This window comes from Bubalus kerabau, chromosome 17 (assembly GCF_029407905.1).
Source record: "Bubalus kerabau isolate K-KA32 ecotype Philippines breed swamp buffalo chromosome 17, PCC_UOA_SB_1v2, whole genome shotgun sequence".
Taxonomy (NCBI): domain Eukaryota; kingdom Metazoa; phylum Chordata; class Mammalia; order Artiodactyla; family Bovidae; genus Bubalus; species Bubalus kerabau.
The window spans coordinates 16,161,964-16,178,047 of NC_073640.1; the positions used below are offsets into that span (position 1 = coordinate 16,161,964).

Consider the following 16,084-nt stretch of genomic DNA (forward strand, 5'->3'; position numbering starts at 1 on the left):
TCCCAGGGAGCTCCAACCAAGCCCCACCCAGACCCTTTAACTGAGCGTCTCAGCAGCCACAGTTGTTTAAAAAACAAAACAAAACACCATCCCCCAGAGAATTTTACAGTGCAGAGAGCCCACGGAACAAACGAGATGAGAACGATAAAGGGTGAATCTGGCAAATCACAGGTCATCAGGCTAGAGACATCAGTGAGACCCAACAGACAGTCCAGAAGTAAACTGAAACATACCGGAAATACGCCACATTTCAAATCTGAGAGGAGGGTGCGTTATTCAACAAATGGCACTGGGACAGCTAGGCTGTCATCTGGAAAATATAAAACTAGCTTTGTACCTTAGACCAAATAAATTCCAGATGGATTGGTTAAATGCAAAATGAGAAACCACACGAGTTCTGTATAAGCACACCACAGGGAATGGTGGCTGTGCACAATGCATTACGTTCATGTGAGCACAATCTACGCACGTGTACAGTGATGTGCACAATGCACACTGCATTTCTAATCACGACACAGCACCCTGAAGCCAGGCGAGACTGACAACGACAACGTTAAAAAGGAAAACCTAAACTGCATGGCAGAGTCTTTTGGAAAAAAAACCAAACCTGGAAAATAAATTCCTGAAACTTTCACTGGAGTCAAAAGGACAACTTCCTTGAAACTTACAGAGCTCCTAAAAAAGAATAAAGACAAGATCAATAACCCAACAGAGAGGGGGCAAAGGATATACAGAGCTCAACAAAAATAAATAAAATGGATCACCTGAACGTGTGCCCCCACACTGAGTGGTATTCCTCGCCTCCTCACATTCTGTGGGGATCCCACAAACGAACTCGGCAACACCCCAGTAATTACAGGAGCACAGACCATGTGACCCACAACCAACCCCACGTCCAGGCTTCTCTTCTGCAGACACGCTTACCACACATTAAGGGCCACACGTGCTGTCTGCCGCACGCAGGTGGCATGCACAGGACAGGGAAGTGACAGCATGATCTGTAGTAGTGAGGGGGGAACAGAGCCCATCATCAGAGACCCAGGGCAGCAGCTCTGCAGGCAGCACGATGCTCATCAACAAAGATGCCAAAAAAAATAAAAAATGAAAAAAATAATAATAAAAAAGAAAGAAAGACGCCAAGAGGCACAGGCGATGGACAGACCTGTGCGCACGCTAAGGCACGGGTCATCTATCGATAAATACAGAGTTTTTCTTGACGGTTCCACAAGAAACAAAGAGGGGAACAGAACTGCATGGGTTCCTGGGTAAAAATAAACCTGTTTTAAAAATGTGAAATAAAAAGTATCTACACTCAGGTAAGGGAACAGAAGCTTGAAATGTTCTGTGTGTCCTTCCCCAAGTGCATGGGGGACAGGGGAGTAAGGAGAAGGGGATGGTGCATTGAATATTCTTTTGTAGCTTTTCCATTTATTTTTACCTCTCATTATTAAAATATTTTTAATTTAAAAGATTACTGGCTACTCTTTAATTAAAACTGTTTTCCTTGAAGAGGCTGGGGGCAGAAGCCAGGTTACAGGAGGCTGAGGAATAGCTGACAGTCAGGCCCAGAGCAGTAGTACTGATTCCAAGGAGGCTGCTGTGTCCTGTATCACTGGGGGTGTGTGTGCACGTGTGTGTGCGTGCATGCTCAGTCACACTCATGAAGACGGCGCAGATGAGAGATCCACTTGTACTGAACTATGTATACATGATGTTTTCAAAGAATACATAAGTATATTTTTAGATAGGCATTAGAACCTTGGAAGATTTCACACCAGACTGTTAAAAATGGGCGCCCCCTGGAAAGCAAGACCTGGCCACAGAGGAACAGAGGCCACAGAGGAATGAGACCACGGTGGATGGCCGAGGGTTCAAGTGCAAGGAAGGGTTCTGCTGCCTCCAGCAAAGTGCTGATGTGCCAAGTGGGAAAACAGCGGAGGTCAAAGGTTGGCGTGGGGAGGTGGGGAGGACAGGAAGTGGCAGAGTGCAGCACGTGACCCAACAGTGTCCCCGAGGAAACAGAAAGATGTGACCAGGACAGAGGCAGAGGGCTTCCTGGGACAGAAAGGAAAGCTCTGTCCCTGAAAGGAGCAATTAAGGATAGGACGGGGACAGGGAAGACTTTCTGAGGGCTGGTGATTTTTCTACAAACCAGCACAACATCCACCCCAAGCCCTGACCCCTCACAGGCACGTCCGCGGTCCCGCCACCAGCCTTGCCTCCTACACGTGACATTCTGCACCAGCAAGAGCCGCCAGGGCGGCGATTACTGGAGAGAGGGTCTGTCCTGCCTCTGTCTTCTCTTCACTCGAAATGACTCCAGGCCTTCTGACCCAGAATAAAACAAGCTGCTTCAAAACTAATCAATATTTTATCACTTCTCAATAACTGCTTTTGACTTTGACAGAAGTGTTTCTGTAACGTTTGGGTCTTACAGGGCAGCTGTAAAACAGAGAGGCTACTACACAGAGTGAGGCGCGTACAAAACAGCTAGGGAGACTGCATGAAGCTCTCCTGTAGAAACTAATTTCTAAACCATGTACGTCAAGGGTAAAAGTAAAAAACCAGAAACCCATCGATAATTTGTAGACTATCAATAATAGTGAACCTGCAGCAACAGTTCTTACTTAAACTAGAGAGAAGTAGTATTCTGAATGGGGGTTTCTCAAAAAAAAAAAAAAAAAAAAAAGATATTCAAGGGATCTCTTCTAAAATTTAACCCATCAAAGGCAAGGAAAAAGGACACTTAAGTAGAAACTGCTTTTCCTAGATGTAATAAAAATTTTCTTTTTATTTTATTTATTAACAGTCACCAATTCTGCCAACAAACAGAAGCTGGACCAGCTCAGGTCCCTTCTCCTCACTTCTTCTGAAGTTGTAAAATGCGCACATGAATTTGTTGGGAAAATACATTCATCCAAAATGTCTTCAATCCAAAAGAAGGGAAATAAAGTGTACAGGACTGAGGAGAAAATGGGTAAAATAAAGACTAAATAAAAATAATGAACTTCAAAAACTGCAGAAATAAGGCTAATGTTGATGTTTATCTACACTAACGTTCTAAGTTGCATCAGTGATGCCACCCCATTGCTCATCATGTCCTAACAGGATAGGAAACTTCCAGCTTCCACAACTATACTCCAGAACACGTGTGGAATAGAAATGCAAACGTTTGTTGAGTTGAACGACGCACATGTAAACTAGCTCATGTCAAGGTAAGTGGCCTGAATTTAACCTGAGGGCAAAGGACAGTAATTCAAGTGTCACATAGTCTGAGCCATCGTACAGCGGGGCGACAGCTACAGGAGAGGTGAGGGGCTTTCATCTGTAATGAACACACCAGCAGCACGAAAGCAGTTAAAACCGCACCCCAGGAGGTCTCAATTCCTGTACCATGTACTTCACTATAAAAAGAGGACCGTCTTTGGGACCTACAAAAGCTGGCCAAAAAAAAATAAATAAAATCCAATCAATCTGTCTCAGGACACCCTCTCCCGCAGTGCACTGAAGGAAGTCAGACTTGCTGGGAGTGGCCTTGACGGGTGGCCTTGGACATGGGCTGCCCGGAACAAGCGTGACCGCGGAGCCGCAGTGGCCTCCCAGGCACAGTGCTTCCTTTAACCTGAGCAGGAAGCACAGCGGCTCCAAGCAAAGTCCCTTCTTGTGGTTTCAGACGACTCCCAGCTCCAACAGGCCAGGGTTTAGGATTAGTTTAGGATTAAAGGAGAGACCAGAGGAAGCCACTTCTAGCTCACATGACAAACTACCCAGTATCTCCCTTCGGAACTGCAATGATTTCCAAAAACTTTTGGAAAATCAATGAGACAAAGTCAGCTCTTGCTCGCCTTGGGCGAGGGATTGTTAGCAGATGTGTTCACCGCGCCTGTGTGGACCCCGAGCCTCCCTGGTGCTCATCCCACAGCGGAGGGCTCCAGACCTTGACTAGGGCACACGGCCAGAAGACCACCACCAGCCACCACACTCCTGCGCTAAGCACTTTAAAAACAGTTTCCGCACCCTCTCACAGTAGGTCCGTGAAGCTCCTGACCCAAGGATTCCGGACACAAGGGCAGGAGGGGCTCACAGCGTGCCCCTGGAGCTGACCATCAGCCCCAAGAGCAGAGTGGCCTCTGCCACCTTTCAGCGCAGCTCCTCTGGAAGCCCAGGGTCTTCCAGAGGAAAACCTGCAGGGCACAGCGCTGCACGCTACACAGCCATCCGCCAGGTGGACTCCAGTCTTGAGAGTCAGCGGCCAGATGTTGGTGACACTCCAAAGATGACCAGGTGAGTGTTAGGTGTAAGGGATTAAGACAAGAGTCTACTAGCCACGAAGCAAAAAGAGTCTAGAAACAAGCACCGGAAACAATCCACCTGTCCACCAACTGATGGATGGATAAACAGAAGAGGGCATATCCACCCACACAACGGAAAGCACTCAACCTAAAAGGAGAGAAGTGCTGACACAGGCCCCATCCAACACGAGCGACCCTCGAGAGCAGTGCACTGGGGGAAGGCAGTCAGCCACAGAGACCACACACCGTAACCCCGCTGACATCCAGTGCCCACAACAGGCAAACCCACGGACAGAACGCAGTACAGTTCTCAGGACTGGGGGAAGGGGGAGGGGAAGTGACACAAATCGGCACAGGCTTCTTTTAGGGGTGATAAAAATGTTCTGGAATCAAGACAGCCGGGATGGTTACACAACTCTATGAATATACGAAAAAACATTGCATCACACACCTTCGAGGGGTGAATTTCACAATATAGGGATTAAATCTCAATAAAGCTATTATTTAAAAAAATAAGCACATACCACAGCACCTTATCACTTATACAGAGAAAAGATAGCAAAGGATAAATGTAAACACTTTCCAAAACTATGACTTTATAATTAAATAAAATGAAAGACTGAGGCAGTGTCAAGTGGAAACTAGCTACCATCACCAGTTTGTACTACACACCCATAGTGCCATCAGCTACTGGGCACCATGAAGCCACCCTACTCTCCCTCCAGGTTTTCTATGAACACCTTCCTTTCTGAAAGTTAAAATGTCTAGTTTACATTCTTCACACTTTTAAACTTCTTATGCAAGTCCTTGGAGAAAGAAGATTTTAAAATAACACAGTGAGACTTTGGAGAAGCAATTGGAAATAACCACTATATCAGAAAATTTAATTACTAGAAGTCTCTCTTTAAACAGGATAAAGAATAAAAAACAACCATCATCATTATCTCTAAAAGACACAAAGTCTCTAAACTCAGAGAGCTCAAAACAAAACACAACATCTTAAAAAAGAAATGTAAACAGAGATTTAACCAAGGCTGCTTTTTCAGGACTGCCCTAAATGTCAGACTTAAGAGATACTAAGAAGGCAAAGGCTTACATGGTAGATTTCATGTGAGTTTTGCATCAATGTCAGGCATATACTGGACATCAGCAAAGGAACAGAAAGTTAAATGAATGTGATTGAACTTAGTTTGTCCAGGTAAAACTAGACACCATGACCGTTTCTGAAACATGGAAGCAAGAGCCCCAAAGTTACTCACTATAACCTCATTATCAAGGGTCAGGCAGATCTCTCCAATTTCCCACAGATGAACAAGAAAAATGCCAACTCCAAGTAACTACATACTCAAAAATCAACTTAGAAAACACTAACATTCTGAAACAAATATTTCACTCCCTAACAACGTGCCTTACTTAAGTTAGCGCTCCTAGAGAATTCCCTGGCAGTCCAGTGGTTAGGACTGGGCATTCTCATGGCCAGGGACCTGGGTTCAATCTCTGGCCGGGGATATAAGATCTTGCAAGCCCTGTGTTGCAGCCAAAATCATTAAGAAAAAAAAAATTCAGTGCTCCTCTAAAGAAAGCCAAAGAAGACCAGGCAGCAAAGGAAGCTCACAGCATATCTGCTGGGCACCTCACAGGGGACCTCATGGAACCCCCAAACAAGCCCACAAGGCCATCCACTCCAAAACACCAGGAAAAGGGATTCTGGTCAAGGTCACACAGCTGGTCAATTCTGAGCCCATGCCAGACCAGCAGGGGGGGGAGGAAGGGGGGACTGGGGAGGGGAATCAGCCCCCGAACCTCATCCAAGGGGTAGTTCTGGTTTGACAAAAAGTCTCTCTTATCAAAGATATTTTTTTTCTAGCTTTAGCTCACTGCCCATTTTTTTTCTAGTGTTAGCTCACTGCCCCGTTAAAATCATCACCATCTTCTGCTTTTATAAGGCGATGCATCTCTACACACTAAAGAATCCCCTTCAAGAGCTGACTATGAATGGTTTAACAGCCACGGACAGCGGCAGTGCTTAGGAACAGGAGCAGAGGACTGACTGGTGAAACTGGCCACTGGGGACTGAACCCCCTTGAGCAGCAGCACCCCAAAGCCTACTGAGCTCCCTGGGGACAACCACATTTCACAGGACCCTGCTTTCCCTTTGTTGTAAATGCAAGAATGTTTTTAGGGTGGGATTTGAACACACACTTAAAAAAAGAGACTACAGTCTCAGAGGTAGTACCTATCTCAAAAAAGATATGACAGATTAAAAACCAATGTAGGTACCACAACCACGTCTCAAAGGAAGTCATTAAAAGCCACAATTCACCAGTGAAAGACAGCTGAAAAACCACCACTAGCAAATCAGAGAATCAAAGTTTCAGTTTAGGACACTCAGCCGTGATCGGAAAGCACTTAGACTACTGGTGTGACTGCAATCTTCCACTTCCCAAAGAAAATCAGTTTTAATACAAAAACATACACCACACATGGTCACAGATAAATCCTTTTGCTTGGAGCACAATCCTAGCACAGGGTCCCAGGGGGCTGCTAAAAATAAGTTTGAGCTCCAAACACTTTGTGTTTACATAGTTTTGAAACATTTAGACAAAAGTTCACATTTCTAAGTGAATGACCACTCTGCCCTTCCTGTTTAATTTGAAGACACCAGATCTTTTAACTAGTCCTAGTCGGCTCCCCATCAGTCTGGGATCCGTTCCTACAAAGGAAGGCGGGTCACCGAGAAGTAACTGTTTCACGGGTGTTCAAGGCTCCAAACCTGTTTTTCCTTCTGTTACGGTAGCCTGATTCTTACACGCAATATAAACACAGACACAGGAACACATTCAGAAATACACACATGCACTCCATACACACGCATACATGCACACACTCACGTGTGTACTCACGTACACGCACACACGGACACGTGCCCACGGCGGCCTGCGACCCGCGCCGACCCTAACCTCCTCGGGGCGACTCGGGCCCCACAGCTCCGGGGATACCGGCACCTAGGCCTCGGGCCCCGCACGGCACACTGCAAACGTCTTCTACCCTTCCAGCACCTTCTAATCTCCACCTCCCACCTCACTAGTGGCTTCCTTTTCTGATAATAAACACCAGATTTGGAGGAACCAAGAGGACACACTGTGTAGCGGTTATCTGTCGCCCAAGAGCCTGATTAAGGGGACAAAGGCCTTATCGCGCTTCCAGCGGAAGACGTGGACCGAAGGCCTGACCGGCCGCGAACTCAGCTCAGGGCGCTCTTCCCAATCCCGGAGCCCCCTCCCCTGGGCCCCCAAAGGGCATGCGGGGCCGGGCGGGGTCCTGGGGTGCGGGTTCGGAGTGCGAGGTGGGGATGGCAAGTTGAAGTGAAGGTGGGGTTGGAGGTGCCGGGTGGAGAGGCGTGGGACACGAGTGAAATGCGGAGCGGACGCTTGGGGTGCGAGTGGGAGGTTGGGGTGCGGGGTCGGTGAGGACACGTTAGGGCGGAAGCTCCGGGCGCGGGTAGGGGTTTGCGGTAATGTGGCCGCTTGGGGAGCAAGGCGTGAGGTCTGAGGTTCCGGTGGGGGTTTGGGGTGGGGGCCTGGGGAGCGGGTACGCACCTTGTGGCAGGCTGGGCAGGTGGGCAGCGCGCTCTTGCCCCCGGGGCCGCCGCCGCCGCCGCTCAGGCTGCTCTGGATCTGCGTGAGTTCCTGGCGCAGCACCTGCTTCTGGTGGAAGCTGAAGGCCGGGTGGTTGGAGGCCATGGTGAAGAGCAGCAGGAACTCATCGCCCGTGCGGCCCTCGTTGAGCTGCAACCCGTAGTTGTGGATGATGGAGTCGATGTGCGTGAGCGTGCGGTACAGCACACCCGCCGCCTCGCGCTGCTCCGAGCCCAGCAGCGCCAGCGACACCAGCAGCTTGCTGCGCACCACCTCGTCCGTCAGGTTGGTGAGGCTGCCCAGGTCGGCCGGGTTGTTGGCCTTGATCTCCGAGTCGCGCAGCGAATGGTAGTCCTTGCGGGCCAGGTCCTCCAGGCACGAGCCGAGGAAGCGCAGCTCGAGCGGGATGCACAGGTCCAGCAGGCCGCACAGGAACTCCACGCGCTGCGGCGACGGCAGCTCCGAGAACCAGCGGTACACGCCGTCCCTCTGCAGCGGGCAGCGCTTCTCCACCATGCTGCCGCCCGCGCCGCGCCGCCACGCGGGGCCGGGGGCCGCCGCCCGGGGCCGGGGCCGGGGGCGCGGGCGGGCGCGGGCGCGGGCGGGGGTGCGGCCGGAGCCGGGCGAGGGCGAGGGCGGCCGGGCGCCGCGGGCCGCGCTGGGGCCGGGGGCGCGCGGCGCGGGCGAGACCCCCGCCAGGGGCCGGCGGACGGGCGCGCGCGGGGCGCCGGGGGGGCCCGGGGCGGCCGGGGCGGCCGGGGGCGGCGATCGGCCTCGGGCCCCCCGCTCACGGGCGGGATCCTGGCCCGCGCCCGTCCCCGGCGGCGGCCGGTGCGCGGCGGCGGCGGCGGCTGCTCCTCGTCGTCGTCGTCGTCGTCGCCCGGGAGGCGGCCGCCCCCATTTCCCCCCGCGCCGCAGGGTCTGTCACTGCGGGCCGCCCCCCGACGGAGCTGCCCGGGCCATGCCGCCGCGCCGCCGCACTGGGCCGACGGCCGTTACCCGGGACAGAGGCCGCTGCAGCTCGGGAGAGGCGCTCAGAGAGGGCTCGGGAGCGGGCGGCGGAGGGATCTGTGCCGGCACTCGCCGCGGCCTCGCGCCTCTGTTTCCAGCGCCGCGGACGAATCCGGGCCGAGCGCCGCGTTCGCAGCTGACGGGCGCCGCGACGAGGCGCAAGTGGGCGGGGAGGCGGCCTTTCACGAAAGCCGGGCAGCCGAGCCCGCCCCTCCCTCTGATTAGTCCGCGCTGCGCCTTCTCGGCCTGCGATTGTTCCGGATCCCCAATCCTATGCGCCCCTGCCGCGGCCACGCCTCCCCAAGGCTGTCGATCACGTTGGAACCTCCCTGGCCCGCCCCGCGGCGGCCGACGGAGTCAACTGGCCGGCGGGGGCCGGGTGGGCCGAAAACCCGAGGCGGATTTATGGTTGCTTTTGTTCGCGCAGATTTGCGTGGAGCATTGTCTTAGGTGAAAGCTGGGCGTCCGGCCTTCCTGTTTTACTCCTGAGCGTCACAATAGGGAGGTAGCGGGTGTCTTCGAAAAGCCGCTGGGAGAGGGCCTCCGGAGACCCCCCCCGCATCGCCATTCCCGCCCTGCTTCTGCGAAGCTTTGTGACCTTGGGCGAGTGGCTTGGCCTCTCTGAACCCCGGGTGCTTCCACCCAAAGTGAGGGTGACCACAGGCCGCCTCCGGGGGGCCCATGAGAAAGTCGTGAGCTCACAAAGGCCCGGCGCCCGCATCCCTGAGGCGGCTGGCCTGCCCTGGGATGTGACGGGAACAAGCTTTGTGAGAAAACCTCGCCCAAATGGAGCCGTTAGGCCGGCCTCCTTTCACGAGTCACTTCCTCAGCTTCGGGAGCCCAGAGGGTGCAAGCACACCGGCCAGGGTCAGGGAGCATTTCCATTGGCCCGGATTGCGGGTTGGGGACAGGCGGGGGAGAAGGTGGTGGCCCAGCCATAACTGCGGGCAGCGGTCTGCCATCTCCAATAAGGAAACCTAGGCCCCGGGAGCAAGAAAGTCATTCTTCCCGGCCCTTCCTGTCGATCCCTCCATCTGGCCCGCTTTTGCATTCGTTCAGCAGCTCTCCGGGGCGGGGCGGGGTGGGGGGGGGCTTGCGAGCCAAGCCTGCCTTCGCGCCTGTGGAGCCAACAGCCGGGTGCCGGGTACTAGGCAATAGAGATTGATTGAGTAAATGAATGCATTTCTTCAGGACATAGTCCAAGATACAAACCTCCTAACAAGACGTTCTCCAGCCTTGAGACTTCAAAGTTGCACAGATATTGCAGAGCCATAGTTGAGGGGTGAGGGGGTGGGGGACACAGTTGCTTCCCAGTCTTCCACCCCCTCCACTCTTTGGACAACTTTTCCTGGAACCGCCTGCTGTTCTTGGCTGCTGTGGGAAGGAGCCGGCATCCAGGTGAAGGTCAGCACAGCTTCCCAAGTGTATCACATCCTCACAGGCAGCAGGGGCAAGGCTGGGCCCAGCTGGGTCCCCACTTCCTTCCCCAGTACAGATTGATTCCTGTGAGTAATTGAGTTAATCCTTGTTCTCCCCAACTGCACTTTATTAAGTGATTCCAGGGAAGTAGCCACATTCCCAAATCTACAATATGAGAAAGTGAAGGAACATGAAAACCAAAACAGTTCACCTTTACTTTCTGTTGATAAATTAAGTTCCTTGGAGTGGAAAGATCTTGGGACCTAATGGGTGCTGAGAGCTTCCTCAAATCCAGCCAGACCTGTCTGTGAAACCCTTAAGCTCTGGTGCCAGTCAACCTGGATTCCAGGCCCAGCTCTAGATGGCCATGTGACCTTGGCCATTCATTTGACCCCTCTGAGGCTCAGTTTCTTCGTCTGTAAAAGGAATCAGGAACCCCACCTCCCAGCTGGCATGGAGGTCGGAGATGCTAGTGGAGCCCCTTGGCAACTGGGGCAACCGAGCCACAAGCAACTAGATGGAGGGCTCCCAGCTCCCAGCCACCTTCTTGTCACTTCAGCCCATGCTGTTTGCTACTCAGAATATGCACTGAGATGAAACATGTCCCCCCCAAAGGTCCTATTCACACAGAAGCTCAGAATGTGGCTTTATTTGGAAAGAGGGTCTTTGTGGGTATAATTCAGTTAAGAATCAAAGATGAGATCAGGGACTAGAGTCAGCCCTGAAGGACAGTGTCTTTATAAGAGACGGGAAAAAAAAACAACAACAACAGAGACTGGGTAAGAAAAAGGCCCTGTGAAGACAGAGGCAGAGCTTTGGAGCCAAGGGTCACCTGGAGCCACCAGGAGCTGGAAGAGGCAGGAAGAATTCTCCCCTGAAGCCTTCAGCGGGAGCACAGCCCTGCCCACACCTTGACTTTGAACTTCTGGCCTCCAGAACATAAGAGAATGCGTTTCTGTTGTGTTAAGCCATCAGGTTTGTGGTTGGTGTCACCGCAGCCCCAGGAGACTCCTACAGTATTGTTTCCTTGTGACCTTCGGTCTAGCTCAAGTTAAATCTCTGCCCTGCAAGACAGACCCCACTAAGGGTTTGGGGCTTCTAAGGAGAATGGAACCCAGTCCCCAGCCCCCACCCCTTACTCTAAGGAACGGACAGCCTGGACTTCTTGCTCTGAAGCAGATGGGAACCAGTCCGCGAGGGAGTGCTCTCTTCCATACACTGTCCCCTTCCCCCAAGGACCTCTGGGGAAGGGGTAGGGTGGGCACTGACCCCCTGTCCAGTCCTGAGGTTGAGGTTTTCTCTGCTTTACCTGCTTCCCAGGGATCCTGCCCAAAAACAGCCTGTAGCCCTGGGCTGCTAGCAGCTCCTCACTTTCCCTTGGTCTCCGGGAGGTGATGCCTGGCTTCCCCTGTGTTTGAGTGTTTCTCCAACTCCTACAAATTGGAGAGGCTTGGGACCCATGGAAGGAGATTGAGAGGCCACCCCTCCCTGTGAAAGCAAGGGGGCTACAGGTAACAGGGAGATGGACCACGTGTTCAGCAGGGAGATTTCCACACAGTGCAGAGCAGGAACAAGTTCACTTGCTCTTTCAGGCTATTCCTGCCACATGCCTAACTCGCGGGGGCCCAGGGATGACAGTGCAGCGGGCCCTGCCCTAAGGGGTAGGACAGTATGTCTGTCTGCATTTTCCATAGAGCTGGGATGGAGCAGAAATTGTTTTAATACTACTTTTGAGAAAGAGAAAGATTGGCATTCACCCCAAATTCTCCAAACGGTTTTGCAGTGACGTGCCTGGGATGACCTCTTGTGTCTGAGTTAGCAACACTGATGAATTACTGCGGTAGGCAGGGACCAGGCTGAGACGAGACTAGCCACCTGGACCTCGAGTTCAGGGCTTCTCTCCCCGTCCCCAGCTCCTCTACCAGGGCCTTGCTTCTCTCATTTAGGATCAGCCAGAGAGGAAGAGCCTGGAGGCCAGGTTGCGGTTGGGAAAAAGAAAACAGAAGTAAGATTGAGACTCCGATTAAGATGAGGGTGCCTTAAGCAGTTAGGGCTGGAGGTGCATGCACACACAGTCTTCGTGTCTGGAGCCACCACTTATTTTTCCCTGGGGTATGTGGCCAGGATGTGTGTGGTTTCCTTGTAGATGTTTTCATGTTCCCTAGGCCCTGCCTTCCTGTGACTGAGCCAGCAAAGGACCCGTAATGGCCCTAAGAAGTGGGTCCCTAACCCCTCTGTCGGATCCTTGCTAGGTGTAGCTTCAAGCCAGCGGGACTAATCGGAACTAATCGTAATAGTACTATCTTTGTTCCCATTTTGCAGATGCAGAGCAGTCAGCTGTGAGCCCGGGGGAACTGATGGAACCAGATCCTGACCTAAGTCAACTGCTAGGACTCTGTCCCTCAGGGAGTAAAGCACAGAGGTACAAGTCATTATTCACTATCTCTGCAAGCCAGATTCCAAAGGTGTCTGTGGCATGCCAATTCTTTCTAGCCATGAGACTAACAAAGTCCACCTGAGGTCATAAACAGGCAGTTGTCCCCAGCCACGCCTGGCCTGGTGCTGTTTGGCCACGTGTTCTCCTCCAGGGCAGACCTGCTTTCCAGGGTGTCTTTAACCTTGGTCTAGATGCAGTGTTTCCCCAGGGGGAGTCCTGGGCTGTCACCTAAAATGCAGATTCCTCAGCCAGACCCCAGGTGCGGAGTCAGACTCCATGGAGTGGGGCCTTCAGATCTGCATGAGACATGCTCCCCAGGGCACACTGAAGTTGGGCAACTCCCCCTGGGCAAGTAGTTCTCACTTTCAGGCTTCTAATGTGCTTCCTTGGGTTGACAGCCACAGTCCTAATCAGAGTCAAGTTCATGTTACAGCCCTGCCATTCCATAAGGATCTCCCTATTTTATTTACTTTTTTGGCCACACTGGGTGGCATGAGGGATCTTAATTCCCCAACCAGGGATTGAACCCATGTGCTCTTTGTTGGGAACTTGGAGTTTTAACCACTGGACTGCCACAAAGTCCTGGATCTCCCTGTTATACAAGTAAGGAAACTGAGGCTTAAAGAGACCACCCAGTTAGTGAATAGTGAATTCACATCATTAAGTTCTGCAGCTTTACTTCTGTTGTATATTTGCTTGTTACTCATATTTCTATGTTTCTTATGGCACAGTAATGATATCCTCTGAAAGCTAACAGTTCATTGCTGCCTTTAGTTTTGTGTGCTTTGGGTTTCTTTTGTTTACCTTTTTACTATGGAAGTTTTCAAACGTACTGGAAAATCAAGAGTATAGTGTAGTCATTCTTCGCATCCCTACAGCCTACCTCCAACAGAGATGACATTTCACTGTTCTTATTTCATCTGTTTCCCACTAGAGTGGGCGAAATACATATATTTTCTTTCTGGCGTATTTTAAAGCAAATAATTTGGGGATTTATACACATATATAATTGTATATGTACTATGTATATGAAAATGAAAGTCGCTCAGTCATGTCCGACTCTTTGTGACGCAATGTACTATACAGTCCATAGAATTCTCCAGGCCAGAATACTGGAGTGGGTAGCCTTTCCCTTCTCCAGGGGATCTTCCCAACCCAGGGATAGAACCCAGGTCTCCTGCATTGCAGGTGGATTTTTTACCAGCTGAGCTATCAGGGAAGCCCGTACTACATATTTAAAACTGTGTTATTTTGTCTGATTGTGAGATAATACATGTTCCTTGTAAAGAGATTATGCTATGCTAAGTCACTTCAGTCGTGTCCGACTCTGTGTGACCCCATAGACGGCAGCCACCAGGGTCCCCCGTCCCTGGGATTCTCCAGGCAAGAACACTGGAGTGGGTTGCCATTTCCTTCTCCAATGCAGGAAAGTGAAAAGTGAAAGCGAAGCCGCTCAGTCATGTCCGACTCTTAGCGACCCCATGGACTGCAGCCTACCAGGCTCCTCCATCCATGGGATTTTCCAGGCAAGAGTACTGGAGTGGGGTCCCATTGCCTTCTCCGTGTAAAGAGATTATACCTCAGTAAAAAACAACCTTAAAGTCAAATAATGTTGCTTCTCAGTCGTAACCAACATTGACATTTTAAAATATATTTTTCTAGACACTTTCATATTCATATATACACATGCAAATCTATTTTTTTAAATGGTATATTCCTCAAAAATAGGACTGTGCTCCCCATTTTACCATCCATTTTTTTCCACCTAACAGCATACCCCAGATATCTATCCTTGCCATGGAACCTCTTGCAAATCGTGATTGTCAAGGACAGCCCAGAATCTTGTCTGGATGTATCGCGATTTGTTCAAATAATCTCCTGTTGTTGGACATTCAGGTTGTGTCTGCGCTCTGCTGACTGTCTAAAGGCAGTTCTGCCTGCCTTGGACTTTGCACTAGGCTGAAGGCTGGGCCACCTCTTCTAAATCCCAAGTGGTCTTCCGAGAAGGATCAGGCAGGGACAAAGACATATACTGTGGAGCTTCCAGTGCCTCCCCAGTCAAGTCTCAAGACATAAGACACACCCAGACATGAGTGTGGATGAGAATCACATTTCCAGAGGCAGGGAGCGTATTGTTTGGGCGACAAGATGTAACTCTAAAATACAGAAGGTTTCTTTTCCGACAGTCATACCAGAGCTCACCCAACCCAGTAACTCCCTGTCCTTTCAAAGTAGTCACCCGGAAGGCAGTCCTCTCCTTGCAATAAAACGGTGCTTGCATGAAAATGCATCTGAGAATTCTTAAAACTATCTCCAAAGCCTGGTGTAGGTGGTGTTTGGATGTCCTATAGGCTGGAAAGTCTTTATGCTTCTAGGTATGTTGAGATCTGGAAATAGCATGTGTTCACCAACTACATTGCAAACACAGAATTTATGTCTAGTTTGAGCAGAAACAGATTTACTCAGCTATAACAGAGAGATGAGAGTCTGTGGCAGGTTTGGAGAACTGCTGTGGAGGCCATTTTTGTATCTTTTTGTAAATGAATTGCCTGTTCATGTTTTTTGCCTATTCTTCTATGAGGTTTTGGGTCTCTGTTTCTGTCAATTTTTAATTAAAAAAAATTGTTTAGGGATATTAGCCCTTTATCTGTGATTTATGTTGAAAATACTCTCTATCAATTTGTCAATTGCCTTTGACTTTGTTTATAGTATTTTTATCCTGAAAAGGTTTCCTTTATTTTTATATAGTTAAATGTATTTATCTTTTCTTTTATTGCATCTGGATTTGGAATTGTGGTTAGAAGAGCTTTCCTTACACCCAGGTTAGATAGGAATTAACCCATATTTTCATCTGCTACGTATATGGTTTCATTTTGTTGTCTTTAGATCCTTGATCTGTTGGGAGTTTACTCTTACGTGGAACATGAGGTATTTGCTTTTGAAACCCAGTTTTATTAGATGTATTCATTAAACCTCGGGTTGCAAATTAAAATGCTTTCAAGAGCCAGGCAGAAAGTTAATGAGCAAAGCTAGATGGTATAATAAAACGGAGTGGTAAGGTCCATGGCCAACCAGAGATTACATTTAAAAAACACACCCACACATTGGGACTTCCCTTGTGGTCCAGTGGTTAGGACTCTGAGCTTCTACTGCAGGGGCCACAGGTTTGATCCCTGATCAGGGAATTAAGATCCCATATGCGGTGGTCAAAAAACACCCCTCACAGTGGGTATATTAGCTTCTTAGGGCTGCCAGAAACAAATGATCACAAACTTGGTGGCTTAGAA

The 16,084-nt window shown here is 50.5% G+C and overlaps 1 protein-coding gene across 1 annotated transcript in view; it reads right to left on the reverse strand.

Annotated features, from left to right (window-relative positions):
* The window catches only part of ZCCHC14 (zinc finger CCHC-type containing 14), a 47,506-nt gene extending 39,013 nt beyond the window's left edge, over window positions 1-8,493 (reverse strand). Inside the window, exon 1 of the mRNA XM_055552297.1 lies at window positions 7,892-8,493. Within this exon, the coding sequence (XP_055408272.1) occupies window positions 7,892-8,446 (555 nt within the window). The 5' untranslated portion in view covers window positions 8,447-8,493. The remainder of the gene's footprint in view (window positions 1-7,891) is intronic.
* Between the last annotated feature and the right edge of the window lie 7,591 nt (window positions 8,494-16,084).